This window comes from Patella vulgata, chromosome 8, assembly GCF_932274485.2.
Source record: "Patella vulgata chromosome 8, xgPatVulg1.2, whole genome shotgun sequence".
NCBI lineage: Eukaryota > Metazoa > Mollusca > Gastropoda > Patellidae > Patella > Patella vulgata.
In genome coordinates this window covers 41951322-41968890 of record NC_065886.2, presented here as the reverse complement: position 1 = coordinate 41968890, position 17569 = coordinate 41951322, and the positions used below count along the sequence as shown (strand labels likewise).

The following is a 17569-nucleotide window of genomic DNA, read 5'->3' as shown; positions in this document are numbered from 1 at the left end:
TGAAATATGTACCGTGATTTTCACAAAATAACCTAGTTTTTGTGGAGTGTCAGTTGAAACCCATTTTTCTAAAAATCTGGGAATTACTCAAATTTAATACATGTATATCCAACAAGGGAATACTAACACGGAGATGCGCTTTCCCTTCCAACATATATAAACCCGGACAATATCTTGACCTAGGGTGTATTGGAGCTCCTGCCTACACATCACCATGGTTCATGTTGGTTTTATATACAATGTAAATGCAAGGCAATTTATGCAAACGATTTTAAGACTTACTGATCATGTATGATCCTTGGTTTGATCTGCTTATAAACAGGAATCCACAGGTTGAGAACTTAAAGTGATAAAGTTTGTGGAATTAGGACTAGAAAACACTTTTCCTCGTTAGCCTTGACAGTGCTACACCTGACAAGTGGGAACTCGTGACAAGTGGGAACTCGTGTTCCTGAAGCAACCTCCTAGAGTTTCACAACATCTACGTGGTAGAAAAGTTGTACTGAGTTAAAGCGAGATCAAGCCTTCTATTGAAGAGTGTGGGAACTATGCTTAGGTTTCGAAACATGGACATTCTATTACTGTGTCCAGTGCACTTACCACTTGGATACTCGAGCTTTCAATAAGTTGCTTGAAGTGAGAGGAAAGCTCGTGGAAACATATTTCAACAATGTGGGAACTGCACATGTATCATTATGTACTCTCATGTTCAATTATGTTAGACGGGGGGTCAAAGTCACAGGTTTGTTCTGGATGTTGGCTTAGAATGTTCCTTGGAGATTTCAGCCTGGTTCCCCCTTTTCGCTAAGCAGGATGGACAGCCCTGGCAAGTAAGTGTTTACATTCGTGCGAATGCAACAAAAATTGATAAACTGAAATATGAAAATGCCGATTCCTAGGCAATGTTTATTTCATGGCACACTGCATAGTGAATGCCCATCTTTATAAGACCTGGTTTGTGCAGAAAACATTATGTTGTTACGTTTAAGAGTTCTTGGCAGATTCACATAAGCAGGCTCTCGCCTCCCACCCCTCAGCATTGGTGCAACAGAAAATGCCACAACCACCATTGTATAAATATCTATAACTTTTTATTACAACAAACCATGTATTACATTAAGATCTTATTAAGATCTAGTAATAAATACATGTCACACTTTATAGAGATTTTGATCTTTAAAACTTTCCGGATTAAAAAAGAAACTACAGCTAAAAAAGTTTAAAATGTTTTTGGTATTTATAATAAATTAATGACTTAAAAATTTAAAAACTGATGTATTAATCTCATGAAAAATGAAGTTTTACTCGTTTTATTTGAAATATTAAAGAAAAATAATTTTAAATATTTAAACAGAAGTTGAGTTTTTGGAGGAGAAATGTAATTTTTCATTTGGATAACATTAAAAACAAAGTATTTAATAATAACAAATAACAATAAACATATCCATACATACATATAGCACCATATCTTGCAATTCAATTTGTAAGTATCTATTTACATTTACACTGGGGATATTGGCAATACATTTTCTTTTATACACGTGAAATTTACTAATTACAATTCTAATAACGAGCTATGGTAATTAATATTAAAATGCTGATAACGTTTCATTTAATGCATGATGATGTTGATGAAAGATAATATTTCTGATGAGTATAATTACATTCAATATACAAACGTGTCTGAGACAGAGACTTATATATATATATAGCAACAATTGCAACTAAAAATGAACATCTCAATTCAAATTCAAACGAACAATCTCAGTTCACAAAAAGCTCATTAAATGACAGTTTTTAATTAAATGCACACAAAGCTTTTGAAATAAACATCATTCAACTCATCACCAGACAACATTGCATAGCTTGGTTAATATCCATATTGCACATTTATTTATACTGTCGCAAACAGTTTAATATTGTGAATTGTTAAAAAACAGCTGATCTATCTCATTGCACAACTCCTCTGCATTAATCGTGTGATCATACGAGGTAGTATTATTAGTTTGATCAGCTTCTGGTGCCATTGTTATCACAGTCGATTCATTGGCCGCTATTGTCCCCGTTAAATCAATGTCTCCAATCGAGTATGCCATTCCCAGTGTGCTATGGGTGTAATCAGTAAATGTTCCCATCAGAGCACTTTCTGTTACCGCACATCGCCTTAAACTGCGCATACGATCGTGTGGTATGGGTGTCACATTCTGTGGAGTTGCCATGAAGCAACTTTCTGAGAAATTCCTCCGCAGTCTTTGTTGGTTATCAACAGTAGTGTTCGCCGTCACACTGTCATCACTAAAACTAATGTTGCGTTGATAATGTGTGTCTGTTGGTGAGTGCAGACTATGGGGCGATACATTGACAATTTCTGGAGTAGTTTCGTCATGCCGAAAACTGTTCTCTCCATTACTGGGGCTAGTCACGGGTTTGGTATCATCTGCAAAGATAAATATAACAGATCTCAGATTATGGATGAATGGGTTCAGATTGAACAGAAATTGGTTTGATAATTGCATTGCCACCAAAAATAGTACCGTTTTATAAATATTTTTGGTTCTGTACAAATTGCTTTACCAATAATTAAAGGCTAAAATATCATTATCATGGGATGCTTGTCTATCTGACAACAAAATGGCCACATCAATTAACAGTGATTCAATAAACACTAAGAAATTCAACCAAAACAGTTATTGATCAGAAAAGTGGTCTTATTGTTCAAATCCATTTTAAGTGTAGCTGCTACCGACCAGTGTCTTTTAGTAGCCAATTCATATATTCTAAAGTATCTTTCCTCAATGGTGGGAAACCAATCACGCAAACTTTTCAATCAAGGATAGAAAAGTCTTACGAAAATGATTTCTTGTAATCAAATTTGACACATAAGAGAAAATTACATACATTTCATTACTACAGAACATACAGAACACCAGTCACCAAAAAATTAAGTTACAAAAATACAGAACACCCAGATATAAAGTTAATTTAGCTATATTGTATTTGGTACCAAATTGGATAAACAGAATATTGATTTGTAACAAATATTTACTAGGTGAAAAGAAAATGGCACATTTAACACCAAAAAGCATTAATATAATACACAAAATATAGCAAAATATTGAAAAGGTAAGTGAAGAGAGAGAGAAATGGGGTTTAACGTCCAGTCGACACAAACTAGGTCATTTCAGGACTAACATATGGTTTAATTTTATTTCAACAACCCGCTTGCACGTTGGGGTCTTTAGCAGTGGGAGGAAACCGGAGGATCCGGAGAAAACCCACGAGGTTGGACAGACGACCCTACTCCTTGTCATGTACAACCGGGGATTCGAAACCACGCCAGTCGGCTCAATGACAGACTTTATGATACAGCGCGTGCACGCTAACCATTCAGCCATCCAACCCCCCCGAAAAGGTAAGTGGAGAAACCCTATTTACATAAATGAAATAAGAAATAAAAGAAGGCGAAACATGACACAGGTGAGATATATATAGGAAAACTAACATATACACATAAACACCAATATTAAAAGCACACCATAATACAAAGCACACCATACAAATAAAAGCATCAATATGCTATAGAGAAGCAGAGTAAAAAGCACACAATACAAAGCACACAATTGTATATGAATAAGCACAACAGATATAGAGGCATAAGCACACAACAGATATAGAGACAAAAACAAAGCACACAAAAAATTAAAATCACTGCACACTAAAATATATATTGTGTTATATGTGTCCGTGAAACTACATTTTGTATTTTCTACAAATAAGCAAAAAACCATCTACTGAAAGCCCCTAGAGGATAATATATCTAAAAAGATAAAAAGTCTGCAATTTTATTGGAATTATCCAGAAAAATTGTTGATATTTATCTTTCATACATATATGTGTGTGAACTTACCACAGATTTAATAAGTGCCAAATTAAATGGCTCAAACGTAGCAAGATGTACTTCCAGAAGCTACAAAAATTACAAGGATAGCATAAATTTTATGGCCAAACTTTTCTGTTTGTGTTATCTTTCTGAACACTAGCATGAGCAACAAGTTTGTTTCTTTAATAATCACACAGTGTTTTCCCTGTCCTTATCTTTTTAAGTTTTTTTTTTAAAGATAGTCAATCTATATTCTAACAATAGATAAAAGCCTTCTTATCTAGATACCGTTCTTAATTCAAGATTGTGTTCATGTCACTGGCAGAAGCAGAACTAACAATTGCCAATTGGAATGGGTAAACATGACTAAGATTTAATTTTGAAATACATAATAAACAAAATTTGACTAATTTACTAAACCTTAGTACACACTAATTAAAGATCTGGTAGCATTGATGATGTGATTAACACATTCTTTAACTAAGGGTAGACTTTGTATTGAGGCACCTAGGATTTGTCTACGAGTTGATTGGATGGAGAAGTTGCCATTATCTACCATTTGTTAGAATATAAAAACAGATGGACCATCTTTTAACAGAATTTTTTTATCAGATCTGATTATTTTGGTTAGGATCCATACTGCATTACAGTGCCTTCATATGAATGTTTTATTAAGGTGGTGTATCAAGTGTCCCCATAGAGAGAATGGAATAGATCTGTGGCATGGTAAAAAGTATGGAATACAATATGGGTAACAATGGATCACAACTGTGATAGAGTGATTATATTCTAACATACGTGTCAGTGAACATGGTGTGAAATACACTTTTTGGTTCATGTGAACTGAATGAAATTCCTATGAGAAAACTAAGCTATTATGTCAATGGAAGTGAACACATCATAATGTGACCTGTTGTATTTTAAAGTCCTAGCCATTCTCATCATTTGGAAATGAACAACTGCACTAAATAACTTATTACAATATACCAACAGATTGAAGATATCTACATAAAAATATTTAACCCCTTTTTTACTATTTCTTTGTGAAATATATAATACGATGTAGTATGTATTCATAAATCAATCCCAAGATTCATCAAATGCCTTAAATATTAGTCAGTCAATAAATGGTATAATAATTCTGATAAATATATCAAAAATACAGGTGGATATGAATATCAAATTCTATTTGTGACTCATCAATAAAAAGGAGTAATTTGTAAAATAATTCGAGAGGATAATTTCCCACAAGATAAGAGTTACATATCATTGAGTCTAAAAGTATAATGATATCGTAATATCATGATAACAATCGTTATATATTTTAATAGATATCAAATGGATCCTCCCTCAGAAGTTAAACTAATTATATTTGACAGTTTTAACAGTGTCTTAGAGTCAAACGGTGTATAGTAATTCAATGCCCAGGTAAATTCTGTCTTCCCCTCTTTCAAAGATGTGTGTCGTTCAGTTAGAAAGCTTTTATTGATACAAAAAGGGGCCAAGGATTCTCACGCTTGAAGCAGACGGTCGAAAACAAAGGGCTATAAATCTTCATGTTTTCTATACATATTTAACTTCATTAAACTAATAGTTACAATACATAATATACTCTGATATGTATGGGGGTTAAACTAAAGATCAAACAGAGCAGACTTGATACATATTCTATTATAAATATTTGCTTTTTGAAAACTTATTGCATTTAAACTGTCTACTTTTCATACCGCATTGGGGGTCGTAGAGTTCAGTTTTTCCATTTACTGAGATAATGCAGAATTCTTATATTCAAACAGTAGGTTGCTTCTTACATCATGTAGTGTAAATAAACGGGAAGAATCTCTCCAAAAGGTGAATTAAAAAATTACAAGAAAAATAACAAATTTCAATATTTACTATTTAGGTTAAATAAGTTTGAGTTTTAGATTTTAATCAAGAATATAAAATAAACAAAGAAGGATTATATTTCATGTTGAAATATACTCATATTCTTAATACTATTTTGAAAAGGAGAATTATGTAATACAAATTACTTTGTGTGGATTTCTTAACTACAAGATGGATCCCAAGATATTATTTATTTAGTTTTTATTTGATCAATACTTCAATGTCCTCCACTAGTCCAATTAATCATTGTTTTGCAAGTTATTCACTCCTGATTTAGCGTTTATTTAGACCAACACGTCTTGGGGGTTTAAAAGAGGTATAGGAGGTTGGAAAGACGTGCATAATACTATACAAGCTAATAAAAACGTTGTATGCTTAACAGTCAATCATCTTTACCAATAAAACACAATAGATCTGTCAAAATGTCATGTATTTGAGTATTATGTATTGTATGAAATAGGGCTGTACTGACTTTTATCATCACGTTTCAATAAGTTATGTCTAATAATGGAATTTATTAAAAAAACAAAAACTTCCTATATAAGCTACTCCTAAACATTCATTAAAATTTCTTAATATACCAAGAAATGTCAATCTTTTCTAACCCCATAATAATTCTCGTCATTAGTTTTGAGAAAGTCCATTTAAAATCAAATATTTAAATATTTTCATGAGAATGCCTTAAATACATTGTTATTTGAAAATCAATTCTGAAAACGTACATCAGACTAATATCTTTGGTTTCCATTTCTGAAGACTAGAAAAGGTTTAAGTGGAACTTACCAGAATCACTATGTGGATGAATATCTTCTTCGCTACCACCACGCCCACTGTCTCGTTCACTCGTCTCCGTACTACCAGAGATCTCACTTGTTAGATCTTCTGATATCTTTGACATACCTTGATGCTGAAAAACCAGTAAATAAAAATAAAATAATTTGAGGTCATAATGAGATATCAAGTCTGGTTGGGTTTCTGACACAGATGACATTTTTAAAAAAATTTCATTAGAATTCACTCAAGGATCTGTCCTCTTTGAAGAGAAATCTATTTCGAGGTCTAAAATTCTCAACTTGATCTGTCATAATCAAACTTGCTTTCCATAACATTTAAGACTTTGTAAAAAAAAAAAAATATTTCCCATTATACTTCATAACTATATTCTGTATCAAAATAAAGAAATATTCCACTTTATCATGTTTAGGCCTACTTATTCCTAAACAGACTGAACGTTTCTGTCAAAATTAAATTTGAGTTTCTGAACGTTTCAACTTTTGTGATAAAGTTGAAACAGTAGGTCTAGTGAGAAATTCAGATTTTAGATAGTAAAGTGTTCTTAATATAACAAACATATATACTGTCATTTAATTATTTTTACTAATTTATTGAAGAGAATTGGTTTTGCTAAGTTCATATACACAACAAACAACAATAGTCAATATTGTTAATCTATAGAATAAAGAGTCATTAATTCTTATCAGTACTTCCAAATAAAACTAATCAAAGAATAAATAAATAATCAAGTTTTCGCTTATTTTTAGACCATACAGGTCATAAAATAGAGAGTGCAGTAAGTAGAGTGGAAAAGACAGAGGGTCAGACTTAAAAAAGAAAATTGAAGAGATGGACGTTCAGCGCCAGTGATTTGGACCTATTGTTATCTTCATTATGATTGTTTCATTGGCGTACTTTCTTTATCTGATCATCGTGAATCATAAAGCCATCGATGATATTGTGACTGTTCAACTCTAACAAGATATACACAAAGATACCTGCAGTATTGTCCACATAAAAAATCAATAAACACGATAATCAGACCATTTTTTGTTTCCATGTTAAGATTTTAAGATTAGCCATAATATTCTGACACATAAATATATAAATAGCATAATTTTAAACCATTTATCAATCAGTGTTTCAGAAGTAGAAATCAGTATCTGCTTTCAGAATTCTTGACTAAAATCTAGCAATGTACTGGTATGATAAGATTTTCTAAATCATCATGGTTATTTCCTTAGAATGCATGGACATATTTTCTCTTTCTTAACTAGATTTACGTTTGTAAAAACATATCCTTAAAGAAGCTCCCCTTTGCAAAACCCTGACCATTTTCAATTAATTCATTAGAATCATTAAGCTGATCATTAACATTCTATATAAACAAGATTATTTCCTTAGAATACATCGATATTCTCTTTAATAACTACATGTACCTTTACTTTGTTAAAAAGATATGCTAAGATAAGGTCTCCTTTGCAAACCCCCTGACCAATTTTATTTTCAATTCATTTACTCATTGGAATGATTAAGGTGATCATTACCTTTTGATCTTGTAACCAATGACCTCTATATGGTCTTAAATGATCAGATGACAATCTGTTTATTTCCCGCCTTTTATCGGGATAATGCCGATTTTTCTTGTTTCCATCTGGAGACAATGTATTATTAGATAAAACAGAACTACAAGCTTGTGGATTCTGAAAAATATAACAAATAAAATAGGGTCAAAATATATTAAACTCCTTAAATGTGAAATAAAGGGCAACAATTCTCATAATATTGATCATGAGAAATATTTATCGGACCTACAACTAAGTTTCCCTGGCCCTATAACAGAAATTTAACAATAAGGGTTAAACCGTTTTGAGTGTGTACGTGTATAATATTTCATTTAATACACAACTTTGAAAATAACAATATTAATATCAACAAATGTTAACTCTTATCATTTTTTTTATTGAATATTATTTGTTTATCAAAATATATACAAGCAAAATACATTATGGTTTTTCAGGCCACAAATAATTTTAGGAAATATTCATATTTATTGTAGTTAACTTTCACTATTTATTTGAATATTCTGATAAGAATATCTTAAGATTTTCCTTTTAACAGAAATAGATTTTGACAATAAAGGCAGGAAAAATTGAAATCCTATAAAAACAGTCATTTAGAATCATAATAGTCTTTTATCAGAATTCATATTTAACACTATTAAGTGATAATTTGTCACCAGCTCCTTTATCCTCTCTCCATACTTAACCCCAATTCATACTTCCAACATTCAAAATTTTCTTTCAGAATATTCATGCAGTCAACGTTCAATGAAGCCTATCTTTGTTATCCATTGCGATGTGGAAACAGGTTTCACCTAAATGAAGCATTTAGAGTTCGGGGTATATTGTGTGAATATCAACAGCTGTTCTTTTTTTATTACATTTTATGGCGCGTAAACGGCTAACACCACTTTACTATTTCCTTTCAATATCCAGCAAAATGGTGTTCAGTCTACTTTATATGAGCCTCACTGGAAAACATTTCAACTAGTTAGATTGAATGTTTCGGTGGTATATAGAGCGACAAACATAACGGATTCCACAAAAAAGTATCTTTTAATCCTAATGGTACAGATACTGCTATATTGATTTTGAAAATTTTAGACAAACTTTCACAATTATAGTTTTGCTATTTTTGCAAATAGCAATGCTATGCTGCAAGTGTACTTCAGAACTGCACCGATTCACGACATGGTTATCCAATTTAAAATCTTTTTTTTTCACTAGAGCTAATTCTAACAAATTAGGTTTGGAACAGGTAATCCAATGGTTAGCCTTTACCTAAAAATTTAACACAGAGGAGTGAAATAACGAGTGGTTGTAGCGGTTTCCTAACAAACATTCACAACACCCTCAGAGCAGACGGCATGCGTTGTGAACTTTACAAACCAATTATACAAATTTAACTTCTTTAATGCCTAATTCTATAAACAAACAATTTATTTTCTTGAGACAAATTAACAGTTTTTAACTTTGATCTTTAAAACAAGTGGTTGAAGTGAGTTAAATGAACCCAGATTTGAAGAGGATGCCACTCTTCAAACAAATCCAGGGGTGAGGAAATGGCCCAAGCCGTGAAAAAACATGTTTGGAACATTTTCAAATGACTTGAAAAGGATTGACATCAATTTGATATGTTCGGAAGTCAATGTGACACGTTTGTGATACCTTTCCCATCATGCCTGTTCCTTATGTAGTCAGGTGCTATGCTAAAACAACGCTGTTTACAGTTTAAATTTTCCACAGAGTGGAAGATCACTAATCTAAAGAATGCTGCGTCAACAATTTAAGAACTGATACAATGATCTAGGTGCCAAAATATTTTCTCTAAGGTATTTATTTGATCACTAAATGAGGGTTGAAGACAGACCACATGTACTCCTACATATAATGGGGGAATAAAAAAAAGTAGAATTTATTTATTGTTCCCTATTTTAACTCTTGTATATTGAAAAAGATACAATCAACTAAGATCAAAGGCACTATTAAATTTGGATACAAATATGACTACATGTCCGTAATTATTCTCTTTATATTTTATGACTGAAATGAAATGGGGTTTGGCATCCTACTTTTCAGCACAACCCTGGAAAAAAATCAAGATAAGCATATTCCTTGAAGTGAGCAATGGAGAGTAAATTTGGATCAGACAGTGTTTCCACCTTAATTGATTAATGTTCTAAAAACAATGGTCCAGTACCCTGGAGTCTTAATTCTAAATTTTCATAACATGTGTACATTTAAGTGCTCAATATGAACAAAAAGAAGCAAATTTTATATTGTCGAACAGTCCCTCTATATGAGGTTATTATATAGGTACCTGATGGTCCATATATTCTAAATAAATCGGTCATAAATGATTCAATACACCATGAATTAGTAAAGGCAAATCTATAATGAACACATCAATTCAGAAATAATGTCTAATGTAGCGATACATTTTGATGACAAATCTCGAAGGTGTGGTAACTTAGGCTACACAAAGCACTGCCAACTACAGGTATTGAATTTTCTCTGTATAACATCCCACCGTTGATATCTCAATATAGATTTCTGAATCAATTTATAATGTCATATAGGAGAAAGGTTATGGGAGTGTATATTCATTTAACCATGTTATTTAAGAAAATACAAATTTCAAACAGGGTCTAAATAGTAAGGGTAAATCTTTTCATTAAATATTATACTGTAGAGCAGGGCTAACGAAACCCCTTGAATCTGGTAAACATAAAATACAGAATATAAAACAAAATAGAAAAACAAATTGAAAGTCATTTAATTTTAATGGTACCCATTCGTACTGTATAGAAATTTTGAGGAAAAATAGAATGACTTGTCGATGTCATTAAATCAGCTTTGATAAGTTTGTGCATGCTGTTCATGCTAATGCCAATATCTGAATTTAAGTTATTATCGAAATTACTTATTCTATAATCAACCTTTATCTGAAGAAAGAAACAAGTATTTGGATACACATGAACAATCCACCATGTTGGGTTTGTTGATATCATTAAGAGCCATTGGATGGAAGATGATATCCTATCTATGTGATATCAGATTATATTTAAGATTAACTCCCAAACTTGACATAATCTCTCCTAATCCCCTAACTTATCCCACTTAGCATGTTTGCAAATAAAAGATCCCTAATTAATGAAAAATACCTAAACCCTGTGGGTGATCGTTATTGTTTGTATACAATATAGAGACTCTAAATGTCCGACAATATCTTAAGACAGCTCACCGAGACGCTAACCATCTAAGTAACTACGTTAAATTAATATTCCTTCTAATGCCATCAAAGGAAATATCATTAGCCACAAGTTGTTATTCCTGTATAGAAGATGTTACCGATCCTACTTTATTAGATTTCCGATCACCAAGAGGATGTCCTCGAACTCGGATCAGATAGCTAAACGCATTAATTCTTGTGCAACTTTTGTGACAATGAGGATGATGGATGTATTACATGTCACACCTTCAACTCCAACATCGTTTGTCAGGAGGAATAATGAGAAGACGATTTCCTTTCATAATATACCGAAAAACAGACTGACCAAACTGAAGCATCAGTGGCTGTCATTAACTGGACAGATTTGATACATCTAAACTCTAAAATATTCTTTGACTTCAGGACTTCATTTAATTTCATTTAACTACACCTGATAAATTGTTTAAGGAGCATTTATTAACTGAATAATACACAACAATTTATGATGGAATAAAAGTTACTTAGAAGTTTATTTCTGGAGATGTTCCAACACGAGTTCTCATCTTTTTCAAGCAACGTTACCAGAAATAATTGTTCAAGTAATCAGTATTCCATATAATTGTGTTGTGTGTTAAGATGGGCATACACCATCGTTAGTGAGCTATCGTCATGTGTTAAACATCATTGCACTGATCACCATAAAATATAAATGTACGTACCTCAAGCATCTTCTGTTCTATGGAGGAATATGATGTTAAATTTTTACCAGTAAATGTTGTAAACGATGACACATTCGTGAAAGATGAAGAATCAAAGTTTGGTTCACTGTCATTCACAGAAAAACTTAAATCACGTTTAATTTTTTGTTTTAGTTTTTCTATTTCATTGTCTTCTGAATCACTAGATTTTAAGTCATTCAAATGATCAAATGGTTTCTGCATTTCTAATGCTTTCTCCATTTCCAATTTACTGGTGCTTTTCTTACGCCTATCGCGATCTATTTTTCGAATAATACAAATTGTTATTAAAACTGCAATGGCGAGAACCACAGTCACAATAATAAGGGTAATCACAATTGCCATATTCTGGTTTTCTGTGCCATTACCACGTTCGCCATATCTTATAGCAGAACTGTTACCTCCAGTCACTATTATATTTAAATTGGAATAAGAATTCTTTTGTTTTGCGCCACCATTATCGTGGGCACCAATAACCAAGGGATAAGTATCGGAATCGCTCGCATGCAAGGTTTTGGCAATCATGATTTCTCCAGTATCGGAATTCATCATAAAGAGTTTCTTATCATTACCCTTATTGATGGAGAATGTTAACTTGGCGTTATTGTCGCTGTCTGAATCCTCGGCTTTAATCGTTAAGATGATCGTACCCGCAGGCTTATTAAAGGGAATTTGAACCGTCTTATTGCGTTCATTAGGGTACAATATAACGGGAGCATGGTCGTTATCATCCAAAATATTTACCGTAACCTTAGCTGTATCTTCAAACGTTGATTTATCTTTATCACTAACTACAACATTAAAATCGTAATGACTATTTTCCTCGCGATTAAGTTTTTTGGTGGTTTTAATAAATCCTGTGTATGGATCAATACTGAACTCATTAACTTGCGAATCAGCCGCGAAAGAGAAAATCATATTTGTATTTTTGCTGTTATCTGCATCCGTCGCATTCAATCGGTCAACGTGTGTACCTGGTTGTTGATTTTCCATCACACCAAACGTAAAATGTTTTGACGTAAATAATGGCGGATGATCATTTTGATCTGTGATAATCACAACTACCTCTGCAGTGGAGGATACGACTGGATATCCAGTGTTTTTAGCTATCACCTTAAAATTGTACTCCCAGGTTTCTACTTCACGATCGAAAACCGTTTCAGCACGAATAATCCCACTGGAAGAATTTATAGTCACTACTGAACTTCTGTTCATCAGTTCGTAAATAATTTTAGCATTTTCACCGCTATCTGGATCAGTGGCCTGAACAGTCAGTATTTTATCACCAATACTATTATTCTCTGTAAAGGCAACTCTGTATTCCTTTTGAGAAAAAAGCGGAGGATTATCATTTTCGTCTGCTACGTCAAAAACAAATGACGTAGAGTTGAATTGAGGTGGGTTGCCATTATCTTTGCACGTTACATTAACAGTGACATTATGTGTTTCTTCATAATCGAGAGGTCTCTCCAACAATATTTTAAAGATGTACGCAAAGTCAGAAAAGAGGAGCAACGAAAACCTATCATCAGCAATGTCACATGTAATTTCTCCATTTTCACCACTATCTTCGTCAAAAACAGACACATGAGCTACAAAGGCACCTTTCTGTGCCGATTCTGAAATAGCACGACTGCTAGGTGGAAGATTCACTTTGAGCTGAGGTGCGTTGTCGTTTACATCTTCTATGTCAATTTTAACAGTTGTCTGAGACGAGAGGGATGGTGTACCTCGATCCGAAACATCGACTAAAAATTGTAAAAACTTCTCTTGTTCATAATCAAGATGTTGTTTGGCATAAATTTCACCTGTGGCTTCATTTATATCAATGAATTTTCTTACTTTGTCAGATGTTCGGGTGCTCAAGGAATAGGTCAGGTTGCTATTAACACCAAAATCAGGATCTACAGCATCGAGTTTGATAATAGTGGAACCAACAGGAAAATCTTCCCTGATTGAGATCTGGTATGGTTCGTTGGAAAAGACTGGCCTATTATCGTTATCATCCTGAACTTTAATCTGTATGTTCACTGAGCCAGTTTTCGGAGGAATTCCGCCATCTTTTGCGATGATCTTTAAGTTAAACAAATCTACAGTTTCGCGGTCCAGCTTATGATTGACAATCAGGCCTAAATTAGAACTGCCATCTAAGTTGGTGGTTACCTGCAAGCTGAACATACCAGTTGGAGGAATCAAACTGTATTCTTTGATAGAATTTGGCGAGATATCAGGATCATTGGCACCACTTATATAAAGAACATGATTTTTAAGAACGGATTCTGGAACTTCCAGCGTAATAGTATCTTTGGTGAAAGTTGGCGCATGATCATTGATATCCTGTAAAACTATTGTCACTCGAACAATTTTACGTAAATCATCAATTCCAGAATCCAGCTTCATGTACACGCCAATATCTATTTTTAATTCACAAACCAACTTGGATTCACAGACGACTTCACGATCTAGTTTAACAGCTGTACTTAATTGACTTGTTTTATCATTGATTCGGAATTTATTTGCATGTGCATTACCTTCCTTAAATATGATATAAGTCAGTTTTTGAAATTCTGCAGAACTGAAGTCTTCATCAAGTCTACTGTCGGAAGCGACATTTCCGATTACCGTACCAGGATCTTGCTCTTCCTCGATTTCATAACGTAACGTAATTTCATTTCCTAAAATGCTGGGAACAATCAAAAAACTAAATATTACAACAATTATGGAAGCCATTATGGAAATTCTTTTTTCCGAACTCTCACTACCGTATCAATGTTCGGGAAACGTGTCTAACCATGGATAAAGTTCTATTCTTTCGGATCACAATTCCAAAACTATATATATGGCTGTTTACAGCTTGAGAACTTTCCGTATATCATAAAGCATCTGGATTCATGGACTTTTTCTGAAAGATAAAAATAATGAAATTATAATCTTTATCTTCATTTTTGATGTCAACATAACAAAAAAAAGGTTATCAGAAATGAAAGACAACACTTGCAAAGGAAAGTTTTTTCATTGTGTATTAGCTAATCTAGAAAACATGACATGTTTTAGGAAGTAGAGATTATTATGATATGACATTGTTATGTCAGAATTTAGCAACATGTTGCAAGAATTTATTCAATTTACACCTACACCTTACAAAGCGCACATCAACATTCCAGGTAGGCTATGGCACAACTTCATATATAGGTTTTAGTGTTGAACAATTTATTACAATAATGAATTGAGAGATAACCATTAGTAGTATATTTCCCAATGAAAATTATCCAAAAGAAATTGAAAAGTTGGTTTTGTTTCCATTAATTGCAGTTTGATTTAATATTTTGAACAAAAATTTTAGACATGGACCCTTGAAACAGATTTCAAAACTAAATACATAAGTTTCAATGAAGAAAAGATTTCTAGCATACTTGTCCACGACTTCTATCAACACCTCAAAGTCCAGACTGAGACTGCTCTAACCTGTGCACAGATCTCAGTCCAATATGTTAGCTTTAAAACAATAGCTAAGAAGTCAAGTCAACAGTTGACAATAGTTCACCCCCCTGGATTAACAGCCACAAATCACAGCTTTGTTTAAGTTAGTGACTTGATGATCAGTTCAGATAAACATTTCTCTCTCTTAATCTTTACACCTTGATTTTAAATCGAGCTAATTTTGTGAAAACATCCACCTTTGACTTGTCATCAGTCAATACTGGCTGCATTGTCTCTATAACACCATGCACTTTAATTGACTACTGATGCAGAACTCAACAACTTTTGCTTCTAGAACACTTCAACCTCACTGTAAACTTAATAGTCCATGAAAATGAAAATTTGTCAAATAAATAGACATGTGTAAATCAAAACAAACTGATATAATATTGTCCATTCCTTTATCATAGAATAATTCTTAAAAAATAAAACCAAATCAAATGTACATTCTTATGTAAACTGAAATCATATAAAGATCATGTTCAAATTTGAAACCAATCTTCTTTCAATTCTAAATATTTTATATGAAAATCTTATCTAACATAAATATTAATATGTCAATTCTAACTTGCAAAAAAAACAACAAGTGTGCAACAACTTATTAAAAAAATCACGAACTAACATGAAATTCTTACTTGCATAAAAACTGTGCAACAACTTCAAAACATCTTTAAATTAAATAAATCACAAACTAACATCCACTAAACTGAAGCTAAGCGGCTCATTTCTATACTAGGTCAGAAAAAAAACTGAATAAACATTGCTTGAATAAACATGTTGTAGTAACATTATTATGATGATATCGGTAAGAAAGGCAGGTTTCTCTAAACCCCATCATCTGTATAACCTCTTAGGATAATCTTCACCTGCTTGTGTTTAGTTTCTTGCCGCTCAATTTAACCTACAACCACCTTTCAAAAACAATTGACACACACGCGACTACCCGTCATTTACATTATTCCATTGTTCCACCATATCCAAAAAATATTGTAAAAACATGTACTTGTAACAGATGTTTATCTGTAACATTATCTAACTTATATACCTCACTTCTGCAATCTATATATTCAATTAATTTGTATGCCGTTATTACCTCCACACGTTGATGTATTTCTGGTCTAGAAAACCACAATTGCTTTTAGTTAATAAAAAACCTCATTTTCTTTAAATTCAATAATATTTGCCGCAGGAAATTGCCTTGTTGGATGTTAAATTTATATTGCATTAGACTTGGTCGATTTTAATATGATATCTCTTAATATAGAAAAGTTTTTATTGTTCATTATGTGTACTAGAACTCGGTCTTATAGAAATATCAGGTTTAATTCCACAGAAATTGAATTCTTATTTAATACAACAGTCAGGGGCAATCAGGAAGAAGGGGGGGGGGGCAATCAGGAAGGGGGAAGGGGGGGGGCAATCAGGAAGAGGGGGTGGGCAAGAGGTTGTTCTGTGCACCCCCTATCTTTTGTATATCGTGAAATGCCAAACTTATAATTGCCTCCTACACTCCATGTTATGTGATACACCCAAGGAAACTAGGCCTTTTAAAATAATGAAGTCCTGTTTGACTCTGTATTCAAATAGACTATCTTGTAATGATATTTGTATATATACAAAGAAAACATAGTTATCTTTTATTTAGTTTTATTTAAACAATCTTGGCAGAATAAGATATCTAAAACCTCACATATTCCCCTCAATAAGGAAGTATACACACTTTAATAAATTCATACAGGTTTTTTTATGTTAAGAATCACGAATTAGATTGAAATCATTTTCCCTTTCAATTATTAAATCTGCACTTGGAAAAATTCAGTCAAAATTTGTAATTCTGTTGAGGCTAATTTAGTGTCAGATTAAAACTGAATACATGACAAAGAAATCAAGGAACTTATTTTTTCAATGAAAAAAAAAACCACCCAAAAACTTTAAGAACAGATGGTAATATTTGGTCAAGGCTATCTACCATTTGTAAGTCGTCTACAAACAGATCTTGACCACCTGATGATTAAAATGCCAATTTGAAGACTAATCT

The 17569-nt window shown here is 32.7% G+C and overlaps 1 protein-coding gene and 1 long non-coding RNA gene across 6 annotated transcripts in view; one reads left to right on the top strand and one right to left on the bottom strand.

Moving 5' to 3' along the window:
* LOC126830820 (uncharacterized) overlaps positions 1 to 17569 on the top strand; it is a 61389-nt gene that overhangs the window by 2426 nt on the left and 41394 nt on the right. The gene's annotated exons all lie outside the window — the stretch shown is intronic.
* The window catches only part of LOC126830818 (protocadherin-9), a 55382-nt gene continuing 38919 nt past the window's right edge, over positions 1107 to 17569 (bottom strand). For 3 of the 5 annotated variants that reach the window (XM_050561232.2, XM_050561233.2, XM_050561234.2), the window contains exons 2-5: positions 12034 to 14953; positions 8089 to 8244; positions 6551 to 6674; positions 1107 to 2437 (exon numbers count right to left, since the gene is read on the bottom strand). In XM_050561232.2, the coding sequence (XP_050417189.1) occupies positions 1914 to 2437; positions 6551 to 6674; positions 8089 to 8244; positions 12034 to 14781 (3552 nt within the window). In that variant the 5' untranslated portion in view covers positions 14782 to 14953 and the 3' untranslated portion in view covers positions 1107 to 1913. Of the gene's footprint in view, positions 2438 to 3907; positions 3968 to 6550; positions 6675 to 8088; positions 8245 to 12033; positions 14954 to 15464; positions 15483 to 17569 lie in introns of those variants that run through there. The other 2 variants (XM_050561236.2, XM_056102761.1) reach the window with 2 other exon arrangements.